Source organism: Hyperolius riggenbachi, chromosome 11, assembly GCF_040937935.1.
Source record: "Hyperolius riggenbachi isolate aHypRig1 chromosome 11, aHypRig1.pri, whole genome shotgun sequence".
Lineage (NCBI taxonomy): Eukaryota > Metazoa > Chordata > Amphibia > Anura > Hyperoliidae > Hyperolius > Hyperolius riggenbachi.
The window spans coordinates 32,358,333-32,374,639 of record NC_090656.1 but is presented as its reverse complement, the minus strand read 5'-3'; the positions used below and the strand labels follow the sequence as shown (position 1 = coordinate 32,374,639).

Below are 16,307 nucleotides of genomic sequence, written 5' to 3'. Positions count from 1 at the left end.
AGGCACGTATACCTGCTACCTAAATGTTGGTAGATCTCCTGGACTCTGCAAATTTTAAAGTAGCTCGCGAGCCGAAAAAGTGTGGGCACCCTTGCTTTACAGAATGCATAACGGGCCTTTTCCCCTAAGAAACGGGATTGCGCTGTGATCGCATTTCTTTTCCCACTACCGCAATTTCCCAGCTATTTTGTCCAATCTGTCAGATGTTTGGCACAATTATGGTGCATTTGTGTTTTCTGAAACATGAAAAAAAGAAAGGAACTGGGGTCGGGGTGGCTCTGCACCCTGGAAAAAGAGACACAGCACAAAAACAGGAGCCCAGTAGCACAATATGTATGGTACAAAAATTTTAAGTGTAATAATAGAAATACTACTCACAAAGTAGGGTTGCAACCGACCACAGGAAGCAGGTGGAGACAACAAAACCCGACTCCACTCGGGGTGGTCCTAACCAGGACCTGGGTGTGGTCGCTCTCTTCAGAAAAAGGTAACAGGTGTCCACCATGGTGGGAACCACCGGTGGCTTGTCGCCACCCCTCGGACCAGAAAAGTACGGGGGTATACTTAGCACAATTGGGGAGAAGAGGCGCCCTGGGTGTAATAAAAGCGTCTAAAAACTGCTTAAAAACGATATATAGTGTGAGGTAGCTTACCTCAGTGATGAAATCTTTGTAAGTGTACAATAGATTTTTTATTTAGCACAGGCAACGCGTTTCGCGGGTCTGAGCCCGCTTCCTCAGGCCAATAACGGTGCCAAATGACTGAAATCCGTATGGCAAGGGGAGGCTCCCTTTTCCATACGGATTTCAGTCATTTGGCACTGTTAGTGGACTGAAGATTTCATCATTGAGGTAAGCTACCTCACACTATAGATCGTTTTTAAGCTGTTTTTAGACACTTTTATTACACCCAGGGCGCCTATTCCCCCCAATTATGAAAAAAGAAAACAGGCAGGAAATGAATTTAAATTGGCGGGATCGTGGAATTATTATGCTATTTTCCTGTGCGCCTGAACTTTGTATAGGAGCTCAAGTAAAGGAAAAATATGCGACGATAACAATCGGGAAGAATTGAGTCGCAAACGCAATGTACTTATAGAAACATCATCATCATGATTGATTTTGCCCAATTAAGGTTTCATGGCAGTGGCAGCTAGTATTTCCTTCTTCCTGTCATTGTACTAAAAAGCCATTCCAGTGGCTCTGAAACAAAAAGACCTTATTCTATACTCACCACTATGCTACTACCCTTTTCCTGCCAGTGTACTGAGAAAACCAGTCCAACGGCTTTGTAACAAAAAGAGTCCTTTCTATACTCCCCACTATGCTACTACTCTCTTCCTGCCAGTGTACTGAGAATACCAGTCCAGCGCCTTTGTAACAAAAAGACCTTGTTCTATACTCACCAATATGCCTTTACCCTATTCCTGCCAGTGTACTGATAAAACCAGTCCAGTGGGTTTGTAACAAAAAGAGCTCTTTTTATACTCACCACTATGCAACTACCCTCTTCCTGCCATAACCTGTGCTATACTCACCACTATGCTGTTACCCTCTTCCTGCTTCTCTGGGTGTCCAGGATTAGAATATGCCACTGTGGAAACCTGATCTTCCTGTGCTGAGTTCCTAAGGTCATCTGGATTGAATGTAGCACAAACTCAGAATGTGGTAAACTCAGACTTCCAGGAGAACTGATTTCAGCTCTGGAAGCTTCAGAGGTGGAATGCGGAGGGCAGCTGAACTGGGAGCAGGAAAAAAAGCCTTTTTTATCCATTTCACATGTGCCTAGTTCTCTCTGTGTTGTGGCAGGAACACACAGATGTATACTACAGGAAGTCTGCCACTACTAGTGGAAGCAAACCCAATAGGCAAGCACATGATGGAGATAGCAGCATCTCCTATTCAATGCCTAGGCATTAGTCATGTGTCTGCACTGGAATCGCAAATATTGCCAGAGGAAGAGGATGATTTCACATTTATGTTACACTATTCATGTTTTGCTATGCATAAATTATAAAAAAAATAAGTTATATACTTATCTCAGTAGTGAGGAGCCTCTGAATGGTCCAGAGGCTGGCCAGATCCTTGTAGAGCCCACTGACCCAGCACAAGGTCCCTCTCCGTCTTCTGGGCGTACTTTCAGCGGTAGATGAGTGCATCTGGACTGGGCATGCCTGAGTAAACTCTGAGCATGCCCAGTAGAAGGAAGCTGCTTGAGCATTGCTTTTTTTCTCGCGCACAAGCACTTTATTCTACTGGGCATGTGCAAAGATTGCTAGTGCATGCCCAGTCCAGATGCACTTGTCCACAATCAGCAGCACGGGCAGAAGAAACCTACCGGTATTCTACTTGTGCGAGTCTAATGGGTATAGAGGGACCTTGCGATGGAATCGTGGCCTGTAGATGGACCAGGAAACCCCTGGATCATCCAGAGACTTCTGACTACGGAGGCTGATTTAATGAACACACTATTATCTGCATGAATCAAAGTCACTTCCCAGCTGTATAGATCCAGGTCAGCAGGAATTGGAAGGAAACTCACTTGAACAGAAATGTCTGTAACATACAGAGGTGAAAGTTACTTACCTGAGCGGCAGTTCTGCTATCGAGTTCCAGCTGAGATCCAGAGACTCCAGCCTCCTGGCCTCACACACCCACTCCGGGACCGAATTCAGGCAGTTCCTGAAATAAAGACAAGCAGTTATACATGCACCAACCTCACAGGCCACATCTTCTCACTGCTTACAATGGACTTCTCACACCAGGATAGTCTAGAACACTCCTCACCGCTTACAGTACAGATGGACTCATCACACCAGCATAGTCCATAACACTCCTCACTGCTTACAGTACAGATGGACTCATCACACCAGCATAGTCCATAACACTCCTCACCGCTTACAGTACAGATGGACTCATCACACCAGCATAGTCCATAACACTCCTCACCGCTTACAGTACAGATGGACTCATCACACCAGCATAGTCCATAACACTCCTCACCGCTTACAGTACAGATGGACTCATCACACCAGCATAGTCCATAACACTCCTCACCGCTTACAGTACAGATGGACTCATCACACCAGCATAGTCCATAACACTCCTCACCGCTTACAGTACAGATGGACCCATCACAACAGGATAATCCATAACACTCCTGACCGCCTACAATAGGCTCAACACACCAGGATAGTCCATAACACTCCTCACCACTTACAGTACAGATGGACTCATCACACCAGCATAGTCCATAACACTTCTCACCACTTACAGTACAGATGGACCCATCACACCAGCATAGTCCATAACACTCCTCACCGCTTACAGTACAGATGGACTCATCACACCAGCATAGTCCATAACACTCCTCACCGCTTACAGTACAGATGGACTCATCACAACAGGATAATCCATAACACTCCTGACCGCTTACAATAGGCTCAACACACCAGGATAGTCCATAACACTCCTCACCACTTACAGTACAGATGGACTCATCACACCAGCATAGTCCATAACACTCCTCACCGTTTACAGTACAGATGGACTCATCACACCAGCATAGTCCATAACACTCCTCACTGCTTACAGTACAGATGGACCCATCACACCAGGACAGTCCATAACACTCCTCACCGCTTACAGTACAGATGGACTCATCACTCATCACACCAGGATAGTCCATAACACTCCTCACCGCTTACAGTACAGATGGACTCATCACTCATCACACCAGGATAGTCCATAACACTCCTCACCGCTTACAGTAGAGATGGACTCATCACACCAGCATAGTCCATAACACTCCTCACTGCTTACAGTACAGATGTACCCATCACACCAGGATTACCACCTGGCACTACATTTATGCATGGTCCATAAAAATGGCTCTGTGTCTGTGAAGGACACATGCACTGTGTGTAAGTGCCTCTTCCTGTAGGTGGCAACATGGAGCACGGTGTGAGCTGGATAGAGGCACCGGAATGGGGCAATATGATCTGGTACATGGAATATTCCAGGCAGAAGTACCCCCATCATAAATGATTTAAGAAGTCGATACCTTCCCCACCCTCGATATGCCACTCCATGGAACCCAACCTTCCTAGGTCAATCACAGAGTCTTAGGACCCTGATGTATGTATTTTTAGCCCAAGATATTAGTGTCTCTCTCTGCAGCAGGACTGTCGGCTTTTAATGACATGTTTGTAGTCTATACACCACCTTTGCTGAATTCCTCCAATGTATAAAACGCCCCTTTGGAGGAGAGGACTGTGACGCTTCCTCTGCACTTTCTCTATCTCGGATAGGAGAGCGATGGCTCCCTCCTACAAGGGGTGGAGCTACCCACCGCAAGCCGGCGGATATGAGGCTCTGGGAGTGAGTTAAAAGCAACAAACCCGGGAGGTAATTATAACTTTATTTCACAAGAGGATCTACAGAATGTGTCATTTTGACTTGTGCTGTTAGCACCTCTATTCCACCGAAGAATCACAGCCTCTGCTTAGGGGTCCCCATTAACAATGTAATTTTTTATAAACAAATAAAATCAACCATTTCTTTTTATCAAAAAGAATTCAATGGTAATTGAACCAGTTCATCGATGGGTGAAAATATACTTAAAATCCATCATAACTGACAAAAAACCCTCCACTATACAGTTTGGTATGATCATTCTTAGGCCTCTTGCACACTGCAAGTGATTTCCGATTCAGATTCCGCTTTTTAATCAGTTTTTACATCCGATTCAGATTCCGATTTTCAGTTTGCTCCCTGCACACTGCAAAGCGGAATCTGAATCGGATGTAAAAACTGATTAAAAAGCGGAATCTTAATCAGAATCATTTGCAGTCTGCAAGAGGCCTTAAGGTGGCCATTAACGGTCCAATTTCTAGCGAAAAATCGTTCAAACGATTAGAAATTCTGATCGGATTGGTTGTAAATAATCTCCATTGCTGGGCACAATCGATTACAAATGATTATAAAAATAGTCGTCCGATTAGATATTTGTCAAACCAAAATTTGGATTTCTTGTTGGTTGTGATAGATAGGAAGCAAAGATTGGTTCATTGATGTTGTAGTGAACGATTTATCTTCCGATCAGAATTTCTGACGATTTTCGACGATCAAACGATTTTTCGCTAGAAATTGCACCGTTAGTGGCCACCTTTAGTGGATTTAAAACCAATGGACAGATACAATGAGATTATCGGAACAGAATCTAGAATCGGTCAGATAGAATTGTGCAGTTGATGGTCACCTCGATGCTGTCATCTCCTTACCTGGACAGGTCGAGTGCATAGAGCAGGGAGGGGGCCAGGTAGACATTCGCCGAGGTCAGCCCTGCAGAGAGAGACAGAGATCCGCACAGTGATTACTGGGAAGCAGTGCACAGAGGAGACACAGTAAGAGGGGCTCACAAGACCACCTACTGTTGGAAGCAGCGTAGAGCGCTCGCAGGGAGAAGCCACACAGCGTCAGCTCTTTCAGCTGGTTGCGCTCGCAGTGCAATTGTTCCAGGTTCCCCATACAGCTCAAATCCAGTGCGCACAGATGGTTGTCGCGCACGTCCAGGTGAGTCACATGGTTTATTCCCTCCGGGCTGCCGACCACCTGGGTGAGATGATTCATCCTGTACAGGAGAGGAAAGGGACAAACTACAGTCAGAGAGATGAGAGAAAGCACTTAGAGCTCCAAATCCCAGGAACTCCGGAGTTATACAGTGTAATCTTATTATAGTAAACATTCAGGTATATTAAACTACCTCTCCAAGTCCCGACCAATCTCCATTATAAGTCTATGGGAGCAACGCCTGGTATAGTAAACCCGGATATATTAAAATGTCTGTTATAGTAAACATGTTTTTTGGCCCCTACGTGACGCTGGCTCTGGATATAGTAAACATTGTGCTGAGCATGTGTCATATGTCAGTGGGCGTTGCATGTGTCATGTCTGTGGGCGGTGCATGTGTCATGCCAGTGGGCGGTGCATGCGTCCTACGTCAGTGTGAAACCCATGGTCAGCTGCTTTCTTCAGGCTGGTTACAAGTGAGTTGATGCCTGATAACATTTGTACGATAAGAAGAATGCCCCCAGAGCTCGATATACAGTATTGTAGAAATAAGCAGCCTAGGAAAAATGAGGATTAATGTGAATGTAAACAAAAGAAGATGCAGTGTTACCACTTCTACTTCCATCTCTTCCCTTGTCATCACAGATGCGAGTGGTTATTTATTTATTTATTTATTGTATTTATAAAGCGCCAACATATTACGCAGCGCTGAACATTAATTTAGGTTACAGACAATATTTAGGGGTGACCTACAGCAATATGACAATACAGGAATACAAGAAAACCAGATCACACACCATAGTATGAGTACCAGGTAATGCTTAGTCAGTCACTGGATGGAGCATGGAGATTAGGCAAGTTAGGTTTACTCAGATGCATAGCAGGGGTTAACAGTAATGGAGGTGCATGATCAGGTAGGACACAAAAGGAGGAGGTTTATCATTATGGGGTGCATTTTAAAGACAGGCTTCATGATTGGCTCAAGTGTGAGCAGAAAGTTATGCAGGACGCATGCTGCACGTCCCGCCCATGGAGGTATCGGAGCCACTCACAGATAGTGAGTGGTGCCTCTATTCAGTGACGGCTGCAAATTTTAAGAAGCCCTGGATACTGTAGCAGCGATTTGTCCAGCTTGGCTATGCAGCCCTAAAGTATACTTAAAGTGGACCCAAATTAAAAATACAAGATTTCAGAAATAAAATCTATTTTCTAAATTATAATAATAAATAGCAGCCTTTTTTCAGCTGCATGATGACAAATATAAAATATTTTACATTTATTGGAGAAACCTATCCCTTCCTTTCAAATTGCCGGGACAGAATCCGGCAAACTGGTGGAGTAGGTGGTGTCTGGCAATGGAGGAATTGCTAATGGCTGCCCCCAGTATAACCCTAGTTATGAAAAGAGAAGGGTTAAAAGCATGCACTGAAATGCTCATAGGTTTGAAGGAGTGTTTCTTTATCTTTGTATGATGCAATCTAACCACAACTAATATTAATATAAATTACATACTTTACGAAAAACCACAGCCTTTTGTGTAAATCAGATAAACACAACTAGATATCCTGTATTTAGCTGGTACACTGCACCATGCATAATCCTGCAATCATTTATATAACTAGGGGTCTAAGCATGTCTGTAATTTATTTAGTTCAAGTTTATAATGAAGTCCTGGTTAGAATATTATATTTTAGAAGCTGCTCTTGTGAAAGACAGACTACCTGGGAGATCATTCTATTTATTAAACTTAAGGTGGCCCATACATCAGGCGACTTGGCGGCTGATCGACCATCCAATTCCATTATCATAATCAGATGAAAATCTGTGCTGCCAAGAGCATGCCCTATCGACAATACGAACAATTTCATGCATGGTGCAGCTGTCAGGCCAGGGGGAGCGGCTCTGTCGGGGCAGGGGGAGCGGCTCTGTCGGAGCAGGGGGAGCGGGCTCTGTCGGAGCAGGGGGAGCGGGCTCTGTCGGAGCAGGGGGAGCGGGCTCTGTCGGAGCAGGGGGAGCGGGCTCTGTCGGAGCAGGGGGAGCGGGCTCTGTCGGAGCAGGGGGAGCGGGCTCTGTCGGAGCAGGGGAGCGGGCTCTGTCGGTGCAGGGGAGCGGGCTCTGTCGGTGCAGGGGAGCGGCTCTGTCGGGGCAGGGGAGCGGCTCTGTCGGTGCAGGGGAGCGGCTCTGTCGGTGCAGGGGAGCGGCTGTCGGTGCAGCTCTGTCGGTGCAGGGGAGCGGCTCTGTCGGAGCAGGGGGAGCGGGCTCTGTCGGTGCAGGGGAGCGGCTCTGTAGGGGCAGGGGAGCGTCTCTGTCGGTGCAGGGGAGCGTCTCTGTCGGTGCAGGGGAGCGGCTGTCGGTGCAGCTCTGTCGGAGCAGGGGGAGCGGGCTCTGTCGGAGCAGGGGGAGCGGGCTCTGTCGGTGCAGGGGGAGCGGGCTCTGTCGGGGCAGGGGAGCGGGCTCTGTCGGGGCAGGGGAGCGGCTCTGTAGGGGCAGGGGAGTGGCTCTGTCGGTGCAGGGGAGCAGCTCTGTCGGTGCAGGGGAGCGGCTGTCGGTGCAGCTCTGTCGGTGCAGGGGAGCGGCTCTGTCGGTGCAGGGGAGTGGCTCTGTAGATCGTTAGTAACTCGGGGTCTACCTGTAATAATAAATAACTGGGGATGTATTCTCTTGGTGCCACAGGGTGCCCTGCTAGCCTGAACCCCATTACCGCTGATTACTGGTAAGATTCATCTCTCCTAACCAGGCAAACCTATACGGCTCCCATTTCAGATCACAGAATCCGGCGTCTTACCGCAAGTCTACGGCCTTCACGTGCGTCATGCTGGCGAGAGTCTGAAGATTCACAAACTCCACCCTGTTCCCAGCCAGACACAACTTCTCCACAGACGTCAGATTCTGGAACACGGCTGGAAAGGAGGTGAGATCGTTGAACGCTAGACTGAGGCTGGTCAGCTGCTGCAGAGAGCCTAACTCTTCCGGCAACGAGGTCAGCGAGTTCCCATCCAGGTTCAGAGTCTGCAGGCTGCACCACAAACACAGGCAACTCTAATAGGACTCATAGGTCATTTCCTACATTGTAGTCTTTATGCAGTGTACATAGTTGTCATACTTATACTAAATGTGCCTAGAATAGGACGACGAGCAACAATGCAATAGGAATTGACTTTATTTCCATTTTATAATACTGACATGTGACTCCCAGTATGTACAGTATAAGCCGTCTATAGTGTTAATCAACTAACTGCAGGGTGTGCTGATACCCCCAGTATATACAGTATAAGCAGTTACTCTGTGCCTGTACTGACAGTATACTAGCTGCAGTGTGTGTTGATCTCTACTACCCCCAGTATGTTCAGTATAAGCTGTTACTCTGTGCCTGTACTGATAATAAACTAGCTGCAGTGTGTGATTTCTGCTGCCTCCAGACGTTACTCCATGTTTACAGTGCTAATAAACTAACTGCAGGGTGTGCTGATACCCCCAGTATATACAGTATAAGCTGATACTCTGTGCCTGTACTGATAGTAAACTAGATGAAGCATGTGATGATCTCTACTGCCCCCAGCATGTACAGTATAAGCTGTTACTCTGTGCCTGTACTGATAGTAAACCAGCTGCAGTGTGTGCTCATCTCTGCTATCCCCAGTATGTGCAGTGTACGATAGTACTCTGTGCTTGTACTCATAGTAAACGCCACAATTATTTTTACCAGACAATTAAAAAAAATGTAGACAAGATGTATGAATCACTTTTGATGTCCACACTGGAAATGACTGAAGTTCTCTGGAGATGTGTTAGTAAATCAGGTCCATTGAATCTTTAAATAAGACAACTCACCATAGCAGCTGTCCCACTTGAGGAGGTAAGTCCGTCAGGCCGTTGCAAGACACATTCAGCTCTGTCAGGGTGGAAATCTGGCAGAGCTCGTGTGGGAGATCTCCCAGCTTGTTGTGTGATAGATTTAGTACCTTCAGTTGGGAAAACCTTGACAGAAAGAAAGAAAGAAAGGTCAGCCTCTGCCATCCTTGAAGGCGGACTCAGGCTTCAGAATCCCGCCCACGAGGAGCAGCACAGATGGCTGGGATACAGACCTGCAGAGACTGCTGACTCCACCTGGGCTGTTTATCTGCAGGAAGTTATGGCGGAGGTTCAGGGAAGTGACATCCTGGCAGTAGAACAAGTGTTCGGGAAGCTCTTCCAAACTCTGACATGAGAGATCGACGGTGCTTAACCTCTGAGAGACCACCTGAAATAGAAGTACAGACTATAAGAGTGCGGCTATTATGTCACGAGATGATCCTGCTCAGTGTGTATACAGACATCAGATTACTGTAACAGCCTCCCTGCCCTGACATTTTTCACAATTTAACCAAAAATATGACTACCATGCCCCAGTGCAGCTGTTTGTCCCCCAAAATAATGCCCTAATGTCTCCTGCCCCACAGGAAGCAACATTTCATAGGCCAATCCCAGTGGCATGTTCATACTGCGATCTTTCACAAAGAGCATTTTCTGTATTCAGTGTGACCCCAGCTACACACCAGCTTTTAAAGTGAACCCGAGGTGAAAATAATCTAATGAGATAATTGTATTTATCCTCCTCCTCCAAAAATCCCTTTGTTTTAGATATCGCATAGTTTTATTTTATATTTACACATTTAAAAAGTAGAATAAATGTTTTTGTTGTCTCTGCTCAGTGGCAGACTATTAAGTGTCCCTAAATGAAATTACATGAACTATTGACTTTTGATTTATCTCCCTCTGCTCTCAGAAGTTGTATTCTGCCAGAAAAACTTGTATGGCTGTACTTTGCTTATCAGTGATGTTTACTATATTCTTGACAAGATACCGACAAGACAGGAACGGCCACTTCCATGCCTAGAAATTAACTCTTTCAGGCAGTAAAATAAAGCAAGTTAAACGGCCAGGTTATTAATATGTTTTGCACTCTACATACACGTTTATCTCATCATTTCACATGTCGCTTTGAGTACATGTAAACACATAATTCACACTGGAGGGCTTTTTTACTAGCCATTCGCACTTTGCTGAGAGTAATCCTATGGGATTCACGCTCACTGCGGCGATTGTGGCACGTTTGCGATTTACCGCTATCACAAACTTGCTACATGCACCATATTCCCCGCGTTTGCGTCACAGGAATGAGAATTACAAAATGCAATTGCCAAAAAATCACCAAACACCATAATGCAATATTGCAATTGCCTAGTGATCGCAATCACAAATTCCCATTCACAGTGTGAAGGAGGCCCTAGTGTGACTGAACTCTGTTTGTCAATGGATGCTGACACTCCTGTGTTAGAGATAAACCCCGCCCCTTACAGTACCAGGCCCTGCCCAAAGCCATGTCACATTTCCCTTCCAGAGTCTGTATTGGCCACAGATACTTTGTTTAATGGCAGAGGGGGGCCTTAGCTCAGTCAGGAAGGCTGAGATCCTCTTTTGTTTATCTCCTTAAATCAGGGGCGTAACTAGAAATCACTGGGCCCCCCTGCAAATGTTTGGATGGGGCCCTCTCCCCTCACTTTCTGCAAAGGTAAACTGAAAACCAATGTTATTCAGTTGGCTAGTGCACACTTGAATGTGTTTTCCCCATGCAGATTGTCACGGAATAGCCGTGAGAAACGCAGGTGAATCTAGAGAATTCACAGTCGCTTTCCTGATCGCTCCCTGTCGGATCTGAGCAGTCGTGCAAGCGATCCGAAAATGACATTTTGTGTTATTTTAAATCCAAAGATATGTTCCCCTGTGAGCCAGAGCAGTCCCCTCACCCCTCCGGAATGTCGCACGTGGCTGGACTCCCTGCCGGGCCCAGCTCATTCCCCCTACAGCAGATGTCCCCATGAAAAGGACCAGGAAACTGGCTCCACAGGGGGGCCATAGAAAGCCAGCCGATCCGGCACCGAGCATGGGCCATAAGGAAAGCATGGGTGATATGATTTCCTGTCGGCATACGAAAACCGTATGTCGCACAGCTATAAAATTCATATCGTCTTGTCCGGTAAAATCTGGCCATCGTGCTGATATGAAATTCCTTGGGATAGACCGTCCGGTTATCGAGATATGAATCTTCTCAGGAGCCTGACCCGCTGGCTTAGCCGTGTCTAATGTCATATTAATCTGTATTTTCCAACAAGTCTGAAGCTGTTACCCCCCTAAATATAACGTGTATGGTTCAGGAGTTACAGCATTTCATAAGTTTAGCCCTAAAATCTCTCAGAGGGAATGAACTGTCATTGGTGGGTGACTCAGATGGGCCGGCATTGCCACACCCCCAAACCAGCTTCATCAAAAGCACCTGGCCAGCAGGAGGGCGGAATTCCTCCCTTTACCATCTTCATGACAAGCTGCTGCCAGCCAGAGGACATAGGGCTGGTGGCCATTTTGCTGACCCATCTGAACAAAGAACTCTAAGAACTTGAAACCGTTTTGCTTGAACTTGATTGGAAACCAGAACTCTGATTTTTCCCACAAAAAGGACATCTTTCCAGGAACTAAGTATTTTTCTCCCTTCTTTTATTTTTCATTCTGGCTATTACTGCTTTCATAATTGTTGGTTTTCATAATTGTCTGTATATATTAATTATTTATATTGCGTGAATAAACGACTTTCTCCAAGTCATTCACTTTCCGCTACCCTGCTTATCAGCACACACACAGAAATGATCCCGGGTCTCTGAAGATACGCTACTGTTTGTTTGTTGTTGGCTAGACAGAATATCGTGTGTTTAACCGTTTTATTCGCAGGATTAGTCAGTCAGTTAGTGGGCCCCACGGTCCCATAGTAACCGCGGTGGTGGCAGTTTACTCTGAACCAGTGGGTGACGTTGTAATCACCCGTGTCTCACAGGCTCCCTTCTGAGCTGTCTGCGGCTAATTCTTAACGGTTCCTGCGCATTGACTGCGACCAGAGTTCGCACGATCTGTGCGCTGGCATCGTTTAGAAGGCTAAGTGCGGTCAGCCACTGAGGGCTCCTGTGACAGTGTTAGGCAGCGGTTGGGACCTGTGTTGTGCTGAAAGTATCTACGATAGCGCTAGCGCTATCGAGAAACGAACTAATTCGTTGGTGTAGCTGGAAGGCAATATATTTTTTATATATACAGAGAGACTGTGTAGCCAGTACCCCTTCCCCAAAGTTTTATTTTATTTGGCATGGAAATGTCCGGGAACTACCAGAACATGTGCCTAGCAGACCTGGAAAATCTTTGCGAAGAGAGGGGCATTGGCATCCTCCGCAAGACAAAACGGGACCTGATAGCCGACTTGTCCAGATGGGATACCCAGCAACTGCGGGAGCCGGGAGTGTCCGCTGAGGTGGATACCAGCCCATCTGACAATCGAGGGGAACCAGAGACTGAGACTCCGGACCGTACAGAGGTTGTGCATCCTGAGGGCCCTGCATCAACAGTTACGCCGGAGAATGTCAGTGTGGACCCCAATCCCAGAGTTTCTGACAGTACTCGCCCGGAACTGGCCAGTACTGGACTGTCCATGGGTGCTGACCCGGTAATGCAGCAGGCATTACAAAAGCTCATGGAGACTGACCTGGACAAGTACCTGCAGTACATGCGTGAGGAGCGCCAATCTGCAGAACGCAAGGCGGCTGAGGAACGCCAATCTGCGGAACGCACAGCTGCTGCTGCTGCTGCTGAACGCCACGCGGAGAGGGATGCCGCAGAGGCGCGGGAGAGACGACAGCATGAGCTCAACATGGCAAAGGTTCAACAGGCCAGCCGGAGTTCACCGCCCAGCCTCCCTGCCGAAGGAGCTGCAGCACCCGTAAGTGCAAAATTTAAATTTGCTAATATTGAAAAAGACACTGACATTGACTTGTTTTTGCGGTCTTTTGAAAAAGCATGCCGTCAGTATCGTCTGTCCCAAGACCAGTGGGCCAGACATCTGACACCTTTGCTGCGCTACAAAGCGCTTGATGCTTTCGCAGAATTGCCTGCGGAAAAGGATAATGATTATGATGCTATAAAAGACGCTATCATTACTAAGTACCAGCTGACGCCAGAAGCCTATCGCAAAAAGTTCAGGGCCTGGCAGAAAAAGTCCTCTGATTCGTACCGAGATGTGGTCAGCAGCTTGCTCACCACACTCCGGCAGTGGACTCTAGGCCTCACCAAAGGGTCTTATGGCGTCCTGGAGGACTTGATAGTCCTCGAACAATTTCTGAACATTTGCCCTGCTGATGTACGCCAGTTTGTGCTAGAACGCAGGCCGGCTTCAGCAACTGTCGCTGCAGACCTTGCTGAGACTTTTGCAACTACCCGGGTGGCTGATACCCGCAGAACTGTCCCATCCAGCTGGAGAGGAGGTCAGCCCAATACCTCGGCAGACCCTCCTGCCCCTGTGAGCCGTCCGCCACAGAGGTCACCCAGCGCAGCTGCTGCACCCAGGCCTGCCGCGCCTGGAGAGGTCACCTGTCACTACTGCCGCCAGCCCGGACACATGAAATTCGACTGTCCGGAGCGGAGACAGACACCACCAGCACCTGGATCATCTGCATCACCTGCACCTCACCCACAGCAGAGGCAACCCGCCAGCGAACCACAGCCTGGATCATCAGATTTTGTCCTGTTTGCACGCGGACAGGAAACCCGCGACCGAACCGACCAGCAGCAACTTGTTAGAGTGAACGGCAAAGTTGTCACCGGATTTCGAGACACCGGAGCTGACATCACGTTAGTTCACTCACATCTTGTGCCAAAGGAGAGCATCAGCTCCAGCCGATCCCTTGCCCTTACTGGAGTAGAGGGCACCCTTTTCCACATAGCCCACGCAAGAGTGAAGCTGGATTGGGGAGTGGGAGGGGTCCACGAAAGGGTTGTTGGGGTTATAAAGGATCTCCCAGTCCCTGTGTTGCTGGGGACTGATTTGGGCAAGCTTGTGTCCTACTATGAACCTGCCACGACCGCCTTGTCGCTCACGGAAGGAGACGGACTCTCCACCCACCACCAGGTACTTTATACACTTGGGGGAGCACCAGGGGGAGGCGGGTTGAATGTGCCCAGTTCAAGGGTACCAGGTTCAATAGTGCCTGCTGCAAAGGCACCTGAGTTTGAGGTACAGACTGTCTGTTGTGAGGATGCTGTAACTGTACCTGAGTTTACTGTACAACCTGTCTGTAATGAAAAAATGTCTATACCTGTCAATGTCATTACTGCATGCAATGATGATTTGAGCAATGTCCGTCTGTGCCATTCTGACAGTGTACCTGTGCTAGCAGTACCGCGCAGCTGCACTGCTCAGAACCCGAGCTCAGAACAGGTGGAGGGGGTTCCGGCCTCCTCCCCCTCCTCTGACCGCAGGGATGAGACCTTTCAGCCGCTGGCCTTGTGTGACATGAGCCAGTTGGCTGAAACTGACAGCGCCGTATTCTCAGCCGCACTACAAAGTGACCCAAGCCTGGAGGTGCTCAGGCAGCAAGCCGCTGAGCCCCTCGCAGACGGGGCCGCTTTCAAGGTGTACTGGGAAGGTGGGAGACTGTACAGTGAGTCTGTACAGCCCCCTACAGGTAGATCCCACGCGAATACCAAATGGCTTGTGGTCCCGAGTGCGTTCAGGGGACATGTGCTGAAATCCGCACATGGTAATCCTCTGACAGGGCACTCAGGGGTCCGCAAGACACTTGCCGGTATTCGGAAACAGTTTTATTGGCCCCGGATGAACAGGGATGTAGCAAACTACTGCGGAGCATGTGCCGTCTGTCAGGAGCTGGGAAGGTCCAGGGATTCCCGCGGGGTTCCCTTAGGTCCACAGCCACTTAGCAGGGGAACCCTGCGTGGGCTGGCTGTTGACCTAACCAACCCACTGCCCGTTGTCAGCAGTCCCGGCAGACACCACGTCCAACTGCAGTGGCGCAAACGCCCTGTCCAGAACGGTCCATGTCGGGTCAACCCTGAGGGTAGCAGACCGCGACCGGTCCAGGGGAACCGAGCCACACGCTCCAATAGGTTTCCCTGCCGCACCGGCAACCCGAGACCCGTCAGCCAGGTTGGCCGACACTGGAACGCTGATGGGCTGTCCCGGTGTCAGGGGGAACTAGGCCCAACAGCGCCAATGGCTGCTACGACGGATGTCTTGCTGACAACCCTCTACACAGCGTCAGGAAAGGGAGGTGTCACGGAATAGCCGTGAGAAACGCAGGTGAATCTAGAGAATTCACAGTCGCTTTCCTGATCGCTCCCTGTCGGATCTGAGCAGTCGTGCAAGCGATCCGAAAATGACATTTTGTGTTATTTTAAATCCAAAGATATGTTCCCCTGTGAGCCAGAGCAGTCCCCTCACCCCTCCGGAATGTCGCACGTGGCTGGACTCCCTGCCGGGCCCAGCTCATTCCCCCTACAGCAGATGTCCCCATGAAAAGGACCAGGAAACTGGCTCCACAGGGGGGCCATAGAAAGCCAGCCGATCCGGCACCGAGCATGGGCCATAAGGAAAGCATGGGTGATATGATTTCCTGTCGGCATACGAAAACCGTATGTCGCACAGCTATAAAATTCATATCGTCTTGTCCGGTAAAATCTGGCCATCGTGCTGATATGAAATTCCTTGGGATAGACCGTCCGGTTATCGAGATATGAATCTTCTCAGGAGCCTGACCCGCTGGCTTAGCCGTGTCTGATGTCATATTAATCTGTATTTTCCAACAAGTCTGAAGCTGTTACCCCCCTAAATATAACGTGTATGGTTCAGGAGTTACAGCATTTCATAAG

At 48.2% G+C, this 16,307-nt stretch overlaps 1 protein-coding gene across 2 annotated transcripts in view; it reads right to left on the bottom strand.

The window, feature by feature from the left end:
* Positions 1-16,307, bottom strand: part of PHLPP2 (PH domain and leucine rich repeat protein phosphatase 2) — an 88,227-nt gene that overhangs the window by 20,290 nt on the left and 51,630 nt on the right. For both annotated transcript variants that reach the window (XM_068259743.1, XM_068259744.1), the window contains exons 6-11: positions 9,656-9,810; positions 9,402-9,548; positions 8,356-8,586; positions 5,432-5,631; positions 5,282-5,342; positions 2,586-2,681 (exon numbers count right to left, since the gene is read on the bottom strand). In XM_068259743.1, coding sequence (XP_068115844.1) covers positions 2,586-2,681; positions 5,282-5,342; positions 5,432-5,631; positions 8,356-8,586; positions 9,402-9,548; positions 9,656-9,810 — 890 coding nt within the window. The remainder of the gene's footprint in view (positions 1-2,585; positions 2,682-5,281; positions 5,343-5,431; positions 5,632-8,355; positions 8,587-9,401; positions 9,549-9,655; positions 9,811-16,307) is intronic.